Below are 20,092 nucleotides of genomic sequence, written 5' to 3' on the forward strand. Positions count from 1 at the left end.
GTGGCGGTAATGCTAATGCACCTTTAAAATTGGTTTCCAACCACCATATAAAATCCACAGAAGAAGAGCAAGAAGATAGATGAATCAAAGAAAACAAACTAAAACCTAAAGTAGGTTTCCCCTTTTACCTGTGGATTAATTGTCGTGGTAGAGAACACACAATTTTGTATGACTCAGTATTTGTTTAAATTTGAAGAAGATCCAGCTAAAAAAGGAACATGCTGGTTGAATCAATGTTGTTTCTATATAACCTTAATGAAATTACGTTGAACCAATGTGGAATAGACATTGAATTGACGTCTGTGCCCAGTGGGTATGCATTTCAGGTAAAATAACAACCCAATGTTTATCTCCCAGGACAAGTTAGCTAGCAACACCAAGCTAGCTAAATGTCCATAACCGTTTTCATGTGTGCTTCAACCTGTCTCCAAATTAATATAGTTGGTTCACAGTTGTTGTATTTTAACCTCCATCGTACGCATGTTGATTTTGTCCATCCACACCAGATGCGATCATGACACACAGGTTAAAATGCACAGATTAAAAGGTTTTGTTTTTAGTTAGTTATCTTTAATTAATATCTCTTCCTTTATCTTTCAAGCATCCATGTGGGTTTGTATCTTCCTGATACCCAATAACTTGCAGCGTGTGGAGCGTCTCAAATAGAACCAAATTCTATTTTAGCGCTTGGCTATACAGACGCTTATTCACATGTGCAATCTGCGTCAGTGAAATGATTGAATAACATGTATGTGTACAGTTATTTTGTAACGCTCGCGCACACAACGTGGCTGGTGAGGCTTGCATGTTAGGATTACTTTGCGGGAATAGAAATTGTGGTGGTGCATTGTATGACTTGTTGCTTCTGAACTGTGCATTTTGCCTAGCCATGCATATTGAAAACAACAACTTTTTAAATTTTATTTCACCTTTATTTAACCAGTTAAGCTAGTTCAGAACAAGTTTTCATTTACAACTGCGACCTGGCCAAGATAAAGCAAAGCAAAGCAGTGCGACAGAAACAACAACACAGAGTTACACATGGAATAAACAAGCATACAGTCAATAACACAATGGAGAAAAAAATAAAGTCTATATACAGTGTGTGCAAATGGCATGAGGAGGTAAGGCAATAAATAGGCCATAGTAGCAAAGTAATTACAATTTAGCAGATTAACACTGGAGTGATAGATGAGCAGATGATGAGGAGCAGTTGATGGTGTGTTAGTAGTGATACTGGTGTGCAAAAGAGCAGTAAAGTAAATAAAAACAATATGAGGGATGGCAGCAGAGAACTGGAAGGTCACTGGCAGCAGAGAACTGGAAGGAAAGGCAGGCAAAGGAGGTGTTGGCTTTGGGGATGACCAGTGAGATATACCTGCTGGAGCGCGTGCTACGGGTGGGTGTTGTTATCGTGACCAGTGAGCTGAGATAAGGCGGAACTTTACCTAGCTTAGACTTATAGATGACCTGGAGCCAGTGGGTCTGGCGACGAATATGTAGCGAGGGCCAGCCGACTAGAGCATACAGGTCGCAGTGGTGGGTAGTATAAGGCGCTTTGGTAACAAAACGGATGGTACTTCTTAGTGAGTCCAATAAATAAACACAATCTTTGTCACATTATGTCTTTGTAGTGCTGGATGACGCTAGACTGGCTAACACCTAACACTTAAAGTCTGATGTTGTTGGCACAGTGCGTTGATAATGAAGGAGGCTGTGGTTGACTCTCTTTTGTGTCTCTCTCACTCAAACACCAACAAGCACAGCCAAACACAGCCCCCGAGCAATCCCAACAACGAGGTCTCAACCCCCAAGGATTTTTGTTGTTGTTCAAAGAACCAATCAAACCTGTTGCACAATTTCTGAGTGAATATTGCATTAACTAGTGGCCTCCTTTCCAGACCAGTGTGGTCACAGCTCTCCCTGCACTGTGGGTCATGTCAGCTAGGCTAGGATGACACTGCATTGTCTGCATAAAGGCAGCTGGAGGAGTATCAATGTCCATTTCTCTAACAAGTGCAATTGCTCCTGCCCCAGTGACAAAGCCTGCTTATGGCAGGGACTGGAACAATTATATTTCATTGGCATTCGTTGCTGGTCCACCCACTTCCTACCCTGTACATTTTGAACACAACTCCAACTGAGGTATGGTGGTCTCACCGGCTATGGTCGTGTACCTGTTGAGTAGGCCCTTGGTTTTGTGTTGTGACCTGTGAACCTTGTGGGGTTAAAGTTTACAACAGTAGTCAATCATCTCTGTCATGTCAATTGTTCTCTGTTTAAGATGTTTCTCTTGTGTCCACACGACCAGAGACAGCATTTACATTTCTTGTGTTTATGTGTGCTGCTGCATTTGTATTGAAAACAAGATCGAAGCAGGTGCATATTTGTAGTAAAATGGGCCAAAGGGCTTGTTACAATTTGATGAGATCTATCAACTAGAAAGTGCTCTTGTTTTCAGATAATTATTGATTGCAATGAGGATTATTTACCACCACAGACAGATGCCGGCACTAAGACCGCACTCAGCCAGCTGTATAAGGAAATAAGCAAACAGGAAACCACTCACCCAGGTGCGGCGCTCCTAGTGGCCGGAGACTTTAATGCAGGGAAACATATCAGTTCTTCCAAATCTCTATCCACATGTTAAATGTGCAACCAGAGGGAAAACATTTTTCGATCACCTGTACTCCACACACAGAGATGCGTATAGAGCTCGCCCTCCATTTGGTAAATCCGACCACAACTCTATCCTCTTGATTCCTGCTTACAAGCAAACATGAAAGCAGGAAGCACCAGTGACTTGGGTCTATAAAAAAATGGTCAGATGAAGCAGATGCTAAACTACAGGACTGTTTTGCTATCACAGACTGGAGCATGTTCTGGGATTCTTCCGATGACATTGAGGAATACACCACATCAGTCACTGGTTTATCAATAAGTGCATTGAGGACGTCATCCCCACAGTGACTGTACGTACATACCCCAACCAGAAGCCATGGATTACAGGCAACATTCACACTGAGTTAAAGGGTAGAGCTGCCGCTTTCAAGGTGCGGAACTCTAACCCGGAAGCTTACAAGAAATCCCGCTATGCCCTGCGATAAACCATCAAACAGGCAAAGCGTCAATACAGGGCTAAGATTGAATCATACTACACCGGCTCCGACGCTCATCGGCTGTGGCAGGGCTGGCAAACTATTACAGACTACAAAGGGAAGCACAGCCACGAGCTGCCCAGTGACACGAGCCTACCAGACGAGCTAAATAATTTCTATGCTCGCTTCGAGGCAAGCAACACTGAGGCATGCACGAGAGCATCAGCTGTTCGGCACGACTGTGTGATCACGCTCTCCGTAGCCGACGTGAGTAACACCTTTAAACAGGTCAACATTCACAAGGCTGCGGGGACAGATGGATTACCAGGACGTGTGCTCCGGGCATGTGCTGACCAACTGGCAGGTGTCTTCACTGACATTTTCAACATGTCCCTGATTGAGTCTGTAATACCAACATGCCTCAAGCAGACCACCATAGTCCCTGTGCCCAAGAACACAAAGGCAACCTGCCTAAATGACTACAGACCCGTGGCACTCACGTCCGTAGCCATGAAGTGCTCTGAAAGGCTCATAATGGCTAACCTCAACACCATTATCCCAGAAACCCTAGACCCAATCCAATTTGCATACCGCCCCAACAGATCCACAGATGATGCAATCTCTATTGCACTCCACACTGCCCTTTCCCACCTGGACAAAAGGAACACCTATGTGAGAAATCTATTCATTGACTACAGCTCAGCGTTCAACACCATAGTACCCTCAAAGCTCATCACTAAGCTAAGGATCCTGGGACTAAACACCTCCCTCTGCAACTGGATCCTGGACTTCCTGACGGGCCGCTCCCAGGTGGGGAGGGTAGGTAGCAACACATCTGCCATCCTCAACACTGGAGCTCCCCAGGGGTGCGTGCTCAGTCCCCTCCTGTACTCCCTGTTCACCCACGACTGCATGGCCAGGCACGACTCCAACACCATCATTAAGTTTGCTGACGACACAACATCACCGACAATGACGAGACAGCCTATAGGGAGGAGGTCAGAGAACTGGCTGGGTGGTGCCAGAATAACAACCTATCCCTCAACGTAACCAAGATCAAGGAGATGATTGTGGACTACAGGAAAAGGAGCACCGAGCACGTCCCCATTCTCATCGACGGGGCTGTAGTGGAGCAGGTTGAGAGCTTCAAATTCCTTGGTGTCCACATCAACAACAAACTAGAATGGTCCGAACACACCAAGACAATCGTGAAGATGGCACGACAAAGCCTATTCCCCCTCAGGAAACTAAAAAGATTTGGCATGGGTCCTGAGATCCTCAAAAGGTTCTACAGCTGCAACATCGAGAACATCCTGACCGGTTGCATCACTGCCTGGTACGGCAATTGCTCGGCTTCCGACCGCAAGGCACTTCAGAGGGTATTGCGTCTGGCCCAGTACATCACTGGGGCAAAGCTGCCTGCCATCCAGGACCTCTACACCAGGCGGTGTCAGAGGAAGGCCCTGAAAATTGTCAAAGACCCCAGCCACCCCAGTTATAGACTGTTCTCTCTACTACCGCATGGCAAGTGGTATCGGAGTGCCAAGTCTAGGACAAAAAGGCTTCTCAACAGTTTTTACCCCCAAGCCATAAGACTCCTGAACAGGTAACCAAATGGTTACCCAGACTATTTGCATTGTGCCCCTCCCAACCCCTCCTTTACACTGCTGCTACTCTCTGTTCATCTTATATGCATAGTCACTTTAACTATACTTTCATGTACATACTACCTCAATTGGCCCGACCAACCAGTGCTCCCGCACATTGGCTAACCGGGCTATCTGCATTGTGTCCCACCACCCGCCAACCCCTCTTTTTTACGCTACTGCTACTCACTGTTCATCATATATGCATAGTCACTTTAACCATACCTACATGTACATACTACCTCAATAAGCCTGACTAACAGGTGTCTGTATATAGCCTTGCTACTCTTTTTTTTTCAAATGTCTTTTTACTGTTGTTTTATTTCTTTACTTACCTACACACACACATACACATACTTTTTTCCCTCCGCACTATTTTTTCCCTCCGTTAGAGCCTGTAAGTAAGCCTGTAAATAAGCATTTCACTGTAAGGTGTATTCGGACAAATAAACTTTGATTTGACACAAATATGCTATTTGAAGCGTTTCTTTCCAAAACGCAATATATCCATTTTCAGATAGGTTGGTAAATTTGTTTTTATTGTTTTTTTTTTTCCACTATATAATCATGGCAACGGGATTGTTCAGAAATATATATATTTGTTCAAAATGTATTTTTATGAATCAATACAGTAATATGAGATCTGTATGTAAAACATTTACATTGGACATTTTAGTCATTTAGCACATGCTCCTATCCAGACCGACTTACAGTTAGTGCATTCTTCTTAAGATAGCTAGATGAGACATCCACATATCACAGTCAAATATACAGTATACAAACATTCCATTCCAGCTAAACAATGAATATACAGCGTTTTGCCCCCCAAAAATATTTTTGATACACTCCTAAAATCTGGCAATCAAAAATCTGAGAACAGTAATACAGTTGAAGTCGAAAGTTAACATACACTTAGGTTGGAGTCATTAAAACTCGTTTTTCAACCACTCCACAAATTTCGTATTAACAAACTATAGTTTTTGCAAGTTGGTTAGGACATCTACTTTGTGCATGACACAAGTCATTTTTCCAACAATTGTTTTCAGACAGATTATTTCACTTATAATTCACTGTATCACAATTCCAGTGAATCAGAAGTTTACATACACTAAGTTGACTGTGCCTTTAAACAGTTTGGAAAATTCCAGAAAATGACTTCCAAAGTTGTGGCAAAATGGCTTAAGGACAACAAAGTCAAGGTATTGGAGTTGCCAACACAAAGCTCTGACCTCAACCCTATAGAAAATCTCTGGGCAGACCTGAAAAAGTGTGTGCGAGCAAGGCGGTCTACAAACCTGACTCAGTTACACCATCTCTGTCAGGAGGAATGGGCCAAAATTCACCCAACGTATTGTGTGTGGGAAGCTTGTGGAATGCTACCTGAAGCATTTGACTCAAGTTAAATAATTGAAAGGCAATGCTACCAAATATGAATTAAGCGTATTGTGGCGTAGAGCAGGTCAGCCACCAGCAGGAGACTCGTTGAGGACTGGTAACAGATGGAGTATACATCATGAGGCGATGGCTCAATCTGCTGGACGGGCTCGACGGTCTCTCCAAACCCCAAGCTAGCGTTCGAGGAGGTGGAGTACCTGGGGTATTTGATCGGACGGGGGAACGTCAAGCCCCAGGAGAGGAAGGTTCACGCTGTGCTTGACTGGTCCGTTCCACGCACCAAGTCACAGGTCAAGTCCTTCCTGGGACTGGCAGGATACTATAGCCGGTTTTTCCCCAACTTTGCGGCTATAGCTCACCGATATAACCAGGGCCCGCCTCCCGAAAACAGTGAAATGGACGGACGAGACAGAAGCACTGTGCTCCCATCCGATTCTGGTAACGCCTGATTTCCAGGTGCCGATGGTGGTCCAGACGGACGCATGTGAACAGCAGGTCAGCCACCAGGGGGAGACTCGTGGAGGCCTGGTGACAGATGGAGTACACATCACGAGGTGATGGCTCCATCTGCTGGACGTGCCAGGTCTCGACGGGCTCTCCAGCCAGGACTAATTGGGTCTGATTGGGAGCTGGTGAGTAATCAAGGACGGATTGCTCACCAGCTGTGCAAGGCCCATAAAGCTGCCAGAAGGGCAGCACACAGGGAAACTGAGCTAATTCTTCTCTGTCCGCGTCTGATCTGGTTAAATGTCTTGACCAAAACCCCTGGTCTGCCACAGTATGTCAACTTCTGACCCACTGGAAATGTGATGAAAGAAATAAAAGCTGAAATAAAACATTCTCTCTACTATTCTGACATTTCACATTCTTAAAATAAATTTGTGATCCTAACTGACCTAAGACGGGGACGTTTCACTCTGATTAAATGTCAGGAATTGTGAAAAACTGAGTTTAAATGTATTTGGCTCAGGTGTATGTAAACTTCCGACTTCAACTGTATGTTACACACACATGAAGCGCTCATTTCTGGTGAAAAAAACACATATGATCAATTATAGCATTTTGGAAATAAACTCTTAATTTGTGCTTTGATTTTGAATCTTTGCAGGTGCTTTGTTTTGTGTGTGTTGATATGTAGCATATGTGCTGGTGAACCACACTTGCATGATGAGTAACCTTGCCTTAAGGTTTGCATTTGCTACCTGAGCTAATTATAGGGAGGATACTCAATTTCAAAGTATTCAAACCCATTCGGTTATAAATATATCGATTTTTGTCACAAAACACATTTTCTCACCCAACATGTAACCTCACACAACTTTACTTGCTCTAAACAGAGTCATCCAGTGTCATGTGTAGAAACCTTGCCTAGTTCAGTCTACTGACATGGCTGACCTCTAGTGTAGCCTGAGATTTCTCTGTGTCCCCAGAGCCCTGAAGGCACTAGTGTTTGCTGATGGAGCACCTCCAGGGAGCGTGGAAGACCCTAAGCAACGGCTTTGGAATGAAGGACTCTGTTTTCGAGGGCCCCTGCCTCTCCCCCACCATGGTTCAGGGCTTTCCCTACCAGCGCCGCTCCTCAGACGACAGCAAGATCCCCGACTCTAAGACCAGCAGCACCATCCGAGTCTACCTCCCCAACCAGCAGCGCACCGTGGTGAGTCTAATAGAATAATAATATTAATGTTGTAACTAACGGTACATTTAATTTGAAGAGCCTTTCAAAACACCCAAAGACACTGGACACATGGACACACAATAAAAACAGTAGTTCAGAGGACAGGGAGTGAGTGGGATTACTGAAACAACAACAACAACAACAACAACACACTGTTGTACTGCTGTTGTTTTGAGTGAGTGCTTAATTAACTGAGTCACCTAAGTGTGGCAGTTTATTGGTGGGAAATTGCTGCCTAAATTGATTGTCACCATCATACAGACACACAGACCATTATCCCAAATCATCCCATTATCCCAAAATATAATGTATTATGCACATGTTTGTGTTTTAACTAGTCACATTAAGTGTTGTTGTTGTTAAGTGTGTTTGTTGTGGTCCCCCAGGTGAACGTGAGGCCAGGTATGACCCTGCACAGCTGCCTTATCAAAGCGCTGAAGGTGCGGGGTCTGCAGCCGGAGTGCTGTGCTGTCTTCAGACTGCACCCAGGACAGAGGAGGTATGCACTGGAGAGGGAGATCAGAGTGGTGTCACTGGCTCTCTCCACAGTGTCAGTGACAGTTATCCCTAACCACTGACACAGGGTCAGATATTATTTCACCTGCCTAATATTTAAAGCTAGGATTGAGAGTGGGACAATCTGATCCTAGATCTGTGGTTAGGGGAAACTTAGACCATTTTTTTTCAGCCACGTGGTTAAACTTTTCTGCAAAAAGCTTTCTACAGCTATTCCACCTTTCAGGTTAAGACGTATTGAATGACCTATTCTTGTCTTGGTCTGTAGTCTCCAGTAGGTGTTACCTTACTAAATGTGTCATGTCCCTTTCCTAACAGTAAAAAGTCACGTATGGATTGGAATACCGACTCTACCTCACTAATTGGGGAAGAACTGCTGGTGGAAGTGTTAGATCATGTCCCCTTGACGACGCACAACTTTGTAAGTGGCCCATACATCATTTTACACCATCCACCCAGGCCGTTACTATTGACTGGAAAATAAACAAGTACTTAATTCTCCTCTAACTTTCAGGTTCGGAAAACATTTCTTAAGTTGGCCTTCTGCGATATATGCCAGAAGTTCCTTTTGAACGGTTTCCGTTGCCAAACATGCGGCTACAAATTCCATGAGCATTGCAGCACCAAAGTGCCCACCATGTGTGTGGATTGGAGCAACATCAGACAGCTCCTGTAAGTCTCCTCTCCTCTTACTGTGCAGAGCAAAACAAAAAGTCTGCCAACACCCAACTGTTTGTATTGACTAGCCAGAACACTTACAAAACAATATGAATGTTAAGTACAACTATATATCAATCGGTGAATAAAGGATGCTATGAACATTAAAGCATAGGGGATAAATGAATGTACTGCTCTCACAGTCTGCATTGTTGATAGCTGTTCAGAACAAATAGATACAAATGACATGTTCTACAAAGGAAACCTCCAATTGATGAGAACAGTGTTATCAGGATAAAGTGTAACCTCTGTTGATATGGTTTATGTAGTAGAGTAGTTCATAGGGACCCAGTTTTGCATACAGGCACTGGAAATAGAGAATTGTTTTGCATACAGGCACTGGAAATAGAGAATTGTTTTGCATACAGGCACTGGAAATAGAGAATTGTTTTGCATACAGGCACTGGAAATAGAGAATTGTTTTGCATACAGGCACTGGAAATAGAGAATTGTTTTGCATGCAACTCCATATTTCAACAGTAAGCATGTATAGATGGCTATCACTGGCAATGAAGGGATACATGGCTCATTTTATCTGGCAACCTTCCATGGTGCTTTCTTTATCCTGAAGTATTTTCAACAGATCTACAGTTGAAGTCGGAAGTTTACATACACTTAGGTTGGAGTCATTAAAACTAGTTTTTCAACCACTCCACAAAATGTATTGTTAACAAACTATAGTTTTGGCAGATCTACTTTGTGCGTGACACAAGTACATTTTCCAACAATTGTTTACAGACAGATTATTTCACTTATACTTCACTGTATCACAATTCCAGTGGGTCAGAAGTTTACATACACTAAGTTGACTGTGCCTTTAAACAGCTTGGAAAATTCCAGAAAATGATGTCATGGCTTTAGCAGCTTCTGATAGGCTAATTGACATCATTTGATGTACCTATGGATGTATTTCAAGGCCTACCTTCAAACTCAGTGTCTCTTTGCTTGACATCATGGGAAAATCAAAAGAAATCAGCCAAGACCACAGAAAATAAATTGTAGACCTCCACAAGTCTGGTTCATCCTTGGGAGCAATTTCCAAACGCCTGAAGGTGCCACGTTCATCTATACAAACAATAGTATGCAAGTATAAACACCATGGGGCCACACAGCCGTCATACCGCTCAGGAAGGAGACGCGTTCTGTCTCCTAGAGATGAACGTACTTTGGTGCGAAAAGTGCAAATCAATCCCAGAACAACAGCAAAGGACCTTGTGAAGATGCTGGAGGAAACGGATACAAAGGTATCTATATCCACAGTAAAACGAGTCCTGTATCGACATAACCTGAAAGGCCGCTCAGCAAGGAAGTGCACATGGGGACAAAGATTGTACTTTTTGGAGAAATGTCCTCTGGTCTGATGAAACAAATCTAGAACTGTTTGGCCATAATGACCATTGTTATGTTTGGAGGAAAAAGGGGGAGGCTTGCAAGCCGAAGAACACCATCCCAACCGTGAAGCACGGGGGAGACAGCATCATGTTGTGAGGGTGCTTTGCTGCAGGAGGACTGGTGCACTTCACAAAATAGATGGCATCATGAGGAGGAAAATTGTGTGGATATATTGAAGCAACATCTCAAGACCTCAGTCAGGAACTCAAAGCTTGGTCTCAAATGGACAATGACCCCTAGCATACTTCCAAAGTTGTGGAAAAATGGCTTAAGGACAACAAAGTCAAGGTATTGGAGTGACCATCACAAAGCCCTGACCTCAATCCCATAGAAAATCTGTGGGCAGAACTGAAAAAGCATGTGCGAGCAAGAAGGCCTACAATCCTGAGTCAGTTACAACAGCTCTGTCGGGAGGAATGGGCCAAAATTCAGCCAACTTATTGAGGGAAGCTTGTGGAAGGCTACCACCGACACGTTTGACCCAAGTTAAAAAATTTAAAGGCAATGCTACCAAATACTAATTTAGTGTATGTAAACTTCTGACCCACTGAGGATGTGATGAAAGAAATAAAAGCTGAAATAAAATAATTCTCTCTACTATTATTCTGACATTAAACATTCTTAAGATAAGGTGGTGATCCTACCTGACCTAAGACAGGGAATTTTTACTCTGATTAAATGTCAGGAATTGTGAAAAACTGAGTTTAAATGTATTTGGCTCAGGTGTGTGTAAACTTCTGACTTCAACTGTTTCTCTCTGTCTCTGTCTCTTGTTCTCTCTCTCTAGGTTGTTCCCTACACCAGGTGAAAGTGGGGGTCCATCTCTTCCTCCTCTTACATCTCGACGAATGAGAGAATCACTATCCCGATTCCCTAGCAGGTACGGCCACCCCTCCTGCTAATGACCTATAACCTCTGATCCATGAGTGATATTGGCCCCATGGACCACTTTCACCATAACTCTGTGAGCAAGGTTAACTCCGGGCAGCAATACAGCATCAGCAATTAGACAACTACAGACGTTCAGTAAGAGTCCTCCTATTGACTTACTATTTAACATCGACTAAGGGTTGCGTGTGGTAGTCATTTATTTAACTACAGTACAGTAAGTTGAGGTAAGTACTTTGGCTCTTGGAGTTAATGGTGGTCAAATGCTAAGGGTTCTTTGGTTGTCATGCTTGACTGGCCCTCAGCTGATGCAGCTGTAAGTTGTAAAGCACCTTAACTTGTGCCTCAAACTGAATTAAAGCCTGTTTTTGATTACGTCTCCAGCTTTATGAAGCTTTCCCTGTCCAGGGGGCTGATGTAACCAGAGGCGTGAAAAGAGCCCGTGGTTTCAGAAGCATTTAAAACCGTTTAAAAGCACTCCGATCGCCAAAGTAGCTCACACACAGTATCAAGTTGTTTCTTTGCAGAACAGTCTAAATTGCTCTTTCGAAACAAATTTCTGTTTTAGGCCAAAAAAGGGGATTATTTCTCAGAGTGCTTTACACAATAAGAAGTGTGGTGTAATACAGTAATAAGCGCTGTTGTGGTACATCACTCACATGGGGTGCCACTTTCACCAGCAACCGACAATACAGTACAAGAGACTGTCTGGCAGAAGTGTACCAGGGTGAATGAAGTCTGGCAAAAATGACGCAACATGGCAGAAATGAAAGTGACAAGCTGCCATCCACCACAACCCTGTGAGACTAATTTGAAGAAGTTTCCGAATGTTCTTATGTGTGAAGTTTTCCCTAACAAGAACTGAGGGTGTATGTAGAATGTCTAAGCATCCGCAGAGCACCTCAATGGCATCTGTCTGAGAACTATCTAAGACTTACAAAAACAACAATAGTAATTATTCAATCATAATAATAATACTATTTTGATCTTTTGATAATCCCCAAAATTGTCATGGCAAGCGATAGACTAGTGTCCTGTCCAGGGGGCCCTGTGATATACTAGCTTCCCTGTCCAGGGGGTGTACTTAACTACATCAAGCTGCCTCACAATACTGAAACAGGAGATGCTCATAGGAGCCGTACCGGCTCGCACAAGCCAAGGTGGTATCCCAACTCCTAAGCCTGATGTTCCCCCTGTGTTCACCCCCTAGCTCTCTGCACCGCTACTCAACCCCCCACGCCTTCAACTACACGGCCCCCTACCCACCCACAGGGATCACTCTGTCCCAGAGGCAGCGATCCACCTCCACGCCCAACGTCCACATGGTCAGCACCACCCTGCCTGTCGACAGCAGCATGATTGAGGTAACAACACACCACGGGGGCCCCCAGGGGACTCCTGGATGTCCAGACAACAATTCTGAAAATAACCTCCCTGCCCGATCTGGCCCTTCTTTACACGCCAGGAATCCCTACCATCCTCCTCTGCCTCACTTCTGTCTACCGTCCTCCCCCCTTATGTTTTCTATTAAGTACTCCATCTTGCATGTTTACTTTCCATGATTTTCTTGATTGTGTTCGATATCACTTTCTATATTCTGCACTTACTGTATTATTTTCTGATTTGTTTTTTATGTCTCCATACCCGGGTGTATTTGGAAAAATTATAACTTGAATGCTGTCTAATATGCCCACAAAATTGAACACCCAGGTAGCACTCTTTCTCTCCTCCCTTACCTTCCTTCACTCTGTCTCCCTTTCCTTCCCTGTCCTCACTGTCCCACTGTGTCGTGCCCTGATTGGGAGTAGCTAGATTGCCTGAATGCCTACCCTAGCTCCTGGTGCAGGCGCTTCTGGCTGAAGAGGAGAGTAGGTATTGTTCGCTTCTCCAACTCTTTTCTTGAGGCGACTTCAGAGAGCCCAGCCAAGGTTAGGAGGCAGAGTGTCTGAGTGTTGTGTGATGAACAACATGGCATGCTTTTACAGTGTCTGTGTCGAACTGAATTATCAAACTGTTGAATGATTAGTGTTCATTTGATATTTGTAAAAATGTGACAGAATATTTTCTCGTTTGTTGTCGTAGGAGGCAATGCGAAATCACGAAGCAATGCGTAATCATGACTCCGGTAAGATTTTCGAAAGTGTCTGCTATGCTAAATGGAAACATGTATAACATCCCATAACAACACTTTGTCATAACCTGGTGTGCTGAATACCGTTGGCCATCGTCCCTCTCTAGACGGGAGTTCCCCCAGCCAGAGTCCCACAAGCTGGTCACAGTCTAAAACCCCAGCGCCAGACAGACGAGAACGGGCTCCGTCGTTCAACACTCAAGAGAAACACAAAATTGTAAGCGAGACAGCGCTTGTAGTTTGTACAGTGCCTGTGAGTTAATAGCATCTTAAGAGTACTTTGAATTCCTAGGAATAACTGCATACGTGTATTGTATGTAATGTCTACTGAATATAGAGAATGTGGACTTATATTGGCTGTCCTCCTCCAGCGTCCGAGGGACAAGCGAGACTCTAGTTACTACTGGGAGATCGAGGCCAGTGAAGTGGTGCTGCACTCCCGTATCGGCTCAGGCTCCTTCGGAACGGTGTACAAAGGGAAATGGCACGGTGAGCACGCTTCTGGATAAACACGCTTCTGGATAAACACGCTTCTGGATAAACACGCTTCTTGTAAAGACTTGGTCTGTTTGTAGGCTGTTTCTTCTAACCACCCCCCACGGAGTGTAACACTTGTGCTGAGTCTAGTCTACTTGGCGATTCGCTTCACCTCCTCTCTGTCGTGTAGTTTGTTGAGTCAAGATGGCCACACAGCAGCTAAGGAAGTTCCTTTACCACGTGGTTTGGTCTGTTGTAGGTGACGTAGCAGTGAAGATCCTAAAGGTGATTGACCCCACACCGGAACAGTTCCAGGCCTTTAGAAACGAGGTGGCTGTGCTAAGGTAAGAGAGGGTGAGAGTGGTGAAGAGGACTATAGTGATGCCCATATTGCATTCAGGGTATTCACTTTAGAGAGAGCAATAAGTTGACCCTATAATGTGTTTATTATTGGTAGATTATCTTCATGCAGCATTATCTCTCTCTCTCTCTTTCACCACAGGAAAACACGACACGTCAACATCCTATTGTTCATGGGCTACATGACGAAGGACAACCTGGCCATCGTGACACAGTGGTGTGAAGGCAGCAGCCTCTATAAACACCTCCACGTCCAGGAGACCAACTTACAGATGTTCCAGCTCATAGACATCGCCAGGCAGACAGCTCAGGGCATGGAGTGAGTCCATACCCAAACAGCTTAGGTGTAGAATGGTATTATTGCTAGCTGTATAGGGATGCTAGTTTTACAAGGATGCTAACTTAAGATTGACGCTATAGAAGGGTGATAGCTTTAGGAGGATATATTTTTTGCAACTGAATATCCTAAAATACAATTTCACTGTATTTCTCTTTCAGCTATTTGCACGCTAAAAACATCATCCACCGGGACATGAAATCAAACAGTATCCTTTTCTCAGTCGTGTAAAGTACTTAAGTAAAAAATACTTGAAAGTACTACTTAAGTAGTTTTTTGGGGTATCTGTACTTTACTTTAATATTTATATTTTTGACAACTTTTAGTTGTACTTCACAATAATTCCTAAAGAAAATTGAGTACTTTTTACTCCATACATTTTCCCTGACAACCAAAAGTACTTGTTACATGTTGAATGCTTAGCAGGACAGAAAAATTATCAAATTTACACACTTATCAAGAGAACATCCCTGGTCATCCCTACTGCCTCTAATTTGGCAGGCTCACTAAACACATGCTTCATTTGTAAATGATGTCTGAGTGTTGGACCATGCCCCTGGCTATCCGTAAATAAAAAATAAACAACGCAGTCTGGTTTGCTTTATATAAGGAATTTGACATTATTTACACTTTTGATACTTAAGTATATTTTAGCAATTACATTTACTTTTGATACTTAAGTATATTTAAAAACCAATTACTTCTAGACATTTACTCAAATAGTATTTTACTGGGTGAATTTCACTTTTACTAGAGTCATTTTCTATTAAGGTACTCTTCTATTGGCTACTTTTTACACCACAGCCTTTTCTTCATACTCTTTCATGCTCAGTCACTCTTGTGACAAAATTGAATAAAAAAAAATGTCAGCTTGACATTAGACAAATGATGTATGAGCTCAGATATGTAGTTTTTTTCCACAGACTCAGCTGTCTCTGCCACAGCTCTGCCTCCTTGACAGCAGTACAGATATCTTCCTACACGAGGGCCTGACGGTGAAGATTGGCGACTTTGGTCTGGCCACAGTCAAAGCCAGGTGGAGTGGTTCTCACCAGGTGGAGCAACCTTCAGGGTCCATACTGTGGATGGTCAGTAACAGGACATGGAAAAGTGAATTGTGCGTTTCTTGTGTGTTTGACTTGACTGTTGAAAATGACACAAAATGAAACAGAAGCTACCACCCATCAGACCCCTATGAGAAGTTGATTCCTTATGGTTTTCAGATTTACTAATTATGGTTCCCGGAATTGTAAATTAAATCAATTTAGTCATGTTTGTTTGTTCCATCCTCTGTTCTCAGGCTCCAGAGGTTATACGGATGCAGGACAATATGCCCTATAGTTTCCAGTCTGACGTATACTCTTACGGTGTTGTCCTCTATGAGCTGATGACAGGAGAGCTGCCATACTCACAGATAGCCAACAGAGACCAGGTAAATGCAGCCTGCCACATAACCATCTCTAAAACCATGGTACTTTGACCTCCCCTGCTGTGTTTGAGTTTAACATATCAAATATAACTTGGATTGTAGGACACAGTTTAAGCCACGTGGTCTGTATTTCCCTGGCCTGGGTTCCAGTGTGTGGGTGTCAGAGGGGTAGATGGGCTCTGTGTCACTGGCTGGCTGACTGTCTGAGTGGGGGTTTGTTTGTTGTATGGAGAGAGAGAGACAGCGAGAGAGTGCTCGCACGTGTACTGATTTGAGGGTAGGGGGCAGTATTTGGGGTAGGGGGCAGTATTTTGACATCTGGGAAGAAAAGCGTGCCCAAAGTAAACTGCCTGTTACTAAGGCCCAGAAGCTAGGATATGCATATAATTGGTAGATTTGGATCGAAAACACTCTAAAGTTTCTAAAACTGTTAAAATAATGTCTGAGAGAAAACAGGACTGATTTGGCAGGCGAAACCCAGAGGACAAACCATCCATGGGAAAACAAACTTGAGGTCATAGGATTTTCCAATGGGTTTCTATGGGATACCCTTATTATTAGGAACCTGGTTGCAGTTCCTATGGCTTCCACTAGATGTCAACAGTCTTTAGAAATTGGTTGATGTTTTTCTTTTGAGAAATGAAGAAGTAGTCCTATTCATTGTAAGTGTCACTCCAGGTAGGCTCTACTGTTTTGGTGCGCGTGAACAGGAGCGCGCTCCACGTTGTTTTTTTATCCGGTATTAGAAACAGTTTATTCCGTCTTAAATTTGATTGATTATTTACGTTTTAGGGTACAGGAGGTTGGATTAGGAACATTGTTTGGACCAAGTTTACAGGTAACTTAGATACTTTTTAGACATGTTGGGCGAGTTGAAACCGGTGTATTTCTGAATCAAATGCACCAAATAAATTGACATTTTTGGGACATAAAGAAGGACATTATCGAACAAAATTACAATTTGTGATGTTTCTGGGACATTTTGGAGTGCCAACAGAAGATCTTCAAAGGTAAGGCATTAATTATATCACTATTTCTGACTTTTGTGTCGCAACTGCCTGGTTGAAAAATGATTTTCATGTGTTTGTATGTGGGGCGCCGTCCTCAGATAATCCCATGGTGTGCTTTCGCTGTAAAGCATTCTTGAAATCTGACACAGCGGCTGAATTAACAAGAAGCTAAGCTTTATTTTGATGTATAATACATATATTTTCAAGAATGTAAAAAATTTGAATTTAGTATTTTAGAATTTCGCACTCTGCAATTTCACCGGATGTTGGCCAGGTGGGACGCTACCGTCCCACCTGCCCGTAGGAAGTTAAAGCAACGATATTCAAGTGATGGGCTGTTTTAGAACTCAGCAACTGTGACGTGGTAAGGTTGGACCCAGGTGCAGAGAAGAGATCAGACGAGGAATCCGTGGTTAAGGACAACCTAATATTTTACTGAGAAACTGTAGCCGCAGGATCACAGTACACTTTAAAAAACAACAAACACTAAGTCTCTGAAATTTGCTCAGGAAACAAATGCACACAGTAAACAATTCAAGCTTCTGCAAAGGACCACAGAAAACAATTCCCAAAAATCAGAAAAGCAATCAAATTAACCGTTTACCTTTGATGATCTGCGGATGTTTTCACTCACGAGACTCCCAGTTACACAACAAATGTTCCTTTTGTTCCATAAAGATTATTTTTATACCCAAAATAACTCTGTTTGTTTGTCTCGATATGTTCAGAAATCCACAGGAAAGAGCGGTCACGACAACGCAGACGGAAATTCCACATCTTCATAATGTCCACAGAAACATGTCAAACGTTTTTTATAATCATTCCTCAGGTAGTTTTTAAAATATATATTCGATAATATATCAACCGAGTGTGTAGGTTTTTCAATAACAGCGGGAGGAACAATGGCGGCTTTACTCTGTAGAGCAAAAACTAACTCTGAGAGCCCCCACCTATCCACTTACGCAATGTGATCTTTCACGCTCATTTTTCAAAATAAAAGCCTGAAACTATGTCTAAAGACTGACACCTTAGGGAAGCCATAGAAAAAATAATCTGGTTGATATCCCTTTAAATGGAGGATAGGCATGCATAGGAACAGAAGGGCTTCAAAATAAGAGGCACTTCCTGATTGGATTTTCCTCAGGGTTTCGCCTGCAATATCAGTTCTGTTATACTCGCAGACAATATTTTGACAGTTTTGGAAACTTTAGAGTGTTTTCTATCCTAATATGCATATTCTGGCGTCTGGTCCTGAGAAATAGGCCATTTACTTTGGGAACGTTATTTTTCCAAACATAAAAATAGTGCCCCCTAGCTTCAAGAGGTTAAAGTCTCTAACAAGACCCAGATCCAGGATGTCCTGGGCTAGTAGCCACGCTCACTCCTCGGGACTGTAGCCCTTCCAGTCCACCAGGTACTGCAGGGTCCCTCGGCCTTGATGAGCCTCCAGACGCCGGACCGTGTAGGCCCACGTGGCCATCCACAAGTCGAGGGGGCAGAGGAGCAGGTGTGGGGGGAGAAAATGGACTGGTCCTTACCAGCTTGAAATGGGAGGACGGACAGACCCTCAGACCTGGGTGGCTGGAGATGATAGGTGACCGGGTTGATGCGACTCAGGATCTTGAATGGTCAAATGGAGCGAGCTTCCACGAGTCCACATTTAAGGGAATATCACGGGGGGATAGCCGCACCCTTTGACCCGGTCCGAGGTGCCGGGTTGCCTGATGTTGGTGTCGGGCAGAGGAGCGGAACAAGGAGGATTTGCAGTGTGTTATGAGCATACTCCGCCCAGACGAGGAACTTGCTCCAGTTGCTGCCCTGAGTGGAGACAAAGCAGCGCAGGAACTTCTCCAGCTCCTGGTTGGCCCGCTCAGTTTGCCCATTAGACTGAGGGTGGAACCCCGAGGAGAGACTCACCGGTGCTGGTGCTCCCAACAGGGAGCAGAAGGCCTTCCTATACCGTGTGACAAACTGGGGCTCACAACCTTGAGACAAGGTCCTGGGGAAGTCTGTGTAGTCGATAGACTTCAGCAAGATCAGCGGTCTCCTTCGCTGAAAGCAATTTGGGTAAGGCGATGAAAAGGGCTGCCTTGGAGAACCGATCGATGACCACCAGGATAGTGATAAGCCCTTGAGATGGAGGTAACCAAGCGATAAAGTCTACAGACAGATGAGACCTGGGATGGGCAGAGGTTGGAGCAACCTCCGGTTGCTGACGCGAAGACTTGCTTTGGGCACAGATGAAACACGTTCTCACGTCTTCCATCATGTTGGGCCACCAGAATTTCCGCCTCAGGAACTCCAGTGTCCGATTAACACCTGGATGCCCAGTTAATTTAGGAGTGACCCCATTGTAGTACTTGGGACCAGGCTTTTCAAGTCTGTTAGTGGGTCCCCCACCGGGGTCAGGTTCTCAGGTCTGGGCTTGTCAGACCGTGGTCTCAATACTCCATATCACAGGGACCACAATGCGTGAGCTGGGCATGGATGGGCTCAGGGTCCTTTTCCTCGTTAGAGACATCGTGTTGGCAGAACAAGGCGTTTGCCTTCTGATTCTTGGATCCCGGGCGATAGGCTAGTGTGAAATCGAACCTGTTAAAAAACAGCCCGCCTGGCGAGCGTTCAACCTTATTGAATGAAGACCAAGTTCTTATGGTCCGTCCAGATCACGAAAGGATGAGGTGCCCGCTCCAACCAGTGTCTCCACCCCTCAAGAGCCCACTTAACTGCCAAGAGCTCCCGGTTGCCTACATGGGTGCAGTTCCATCTACTCCTCGTTCCTCTATGAAAGGACCGCCTCTGCTCCGGTGTCCGAGGCATCCACCTCCACCACAAAGGGACAAGTCAGAGTAGGATGAACGATGATGGGTCCTTTGAGCTCCATGAATACCCTGTCAGACTCAGGGGTCCAGCAAACACGGGTCTGCGACTTGCGGGTTAGGACTGTGAGAGGCGCTGCCACCGCACCAAATGTGCATATAAAGCGCCTGTAAAAATTGGCAAACCTGAGGAACCGCT

The 20,092-nt window shown here is 44.2% G+C and overlaps 1 protein-coding gene across 5 annotated transcripts in view; it reads left to right on the forward strand.

Annotated features, from left to right (window-relative positions):
* LOC139416265 (Raf-1 proto-oncogene, serine/threonine kinase a) overlaps positions 1–20,092 on the forward strand; it is a 40,205-nt gene that overhangs the window by 2,676 nt on the left and 17,437 nt on the right. For 2 of the 5 annotated variants that reach the window (XM_071164717.1, XM_071164718.1), the window contains 15 exons: positions 7,570–7,796; positions 8,204–8,316; positions 8,652–8,754; positions 8,848–9,005; positions 11,230–11,322; positions 12,541–12,694; positions 13,139–13,258; positions 13,413–13,455; positions 13,569–13,678; positions 13,833–13,950; positions 14,198–14,282; positions 14,441–14,617; positions 14,797–14,843; positions 15,605–15,723; positions 15,936–16,067. In XM_071164717.1, the coding sequence (XP_071020818.1) occupies positions 7,596–7,796; positions 8,204–8,316; positions 8,652–8,754; positions 8,848–9,005; positions 11,230–11,322; positions 12,541–12,694; positions 13,139–13,258; positions 13,413–13,455; positions 13,569–13,678; positions 13,833–13,950; positions 14,198–14,282; positions 14,441–14,617; positions 14,797–14,843; positions 15,605–15,723; positions 15,936–16,067 (1,773 nt within the window). In that variant the 5' untranslated portion in view covers positions 7,570–7,595. The remainder of the gene's footprint in view (positions 1–7,569; positions 7,797–8,203; positions 8,317–8,651; positions 8,755–8,847; positions 9,006–11,229; positions 11,323–12,540; positions 12,695–13,138; positions 13,259–13,412; positions 13,456–13,568; positions 13,679–13,832; positions 13,951–14,197; positions 14,283–14,440; positions 14,618–14,796; positions 14,844–15,604; positions 15,724–15,935; positions 16,068–20,092) is intronic. The other 3 variants (XM_071164719.1, XM_071164720.1, XM_071164721.1) reach the window with 2 other exon arrangements.

The sequence above is a fragment of the Oncorhynchus clarkii genome, chromosome 9, assembly GCF_045791955.1.
Source record: "Oncorhynchus clarkii lewisi isolate Uvic-CL-2024 chromosome 9, UVic_Ocla_1.0, whole genome shotgun sequence".
Lineage (NCBI taxonomy): Eukaryota > Metazoa > Chordata > Actinopteri > Salmoniformes > Salmonidae > Oncorhynchus > Oncorhynchus clarkii.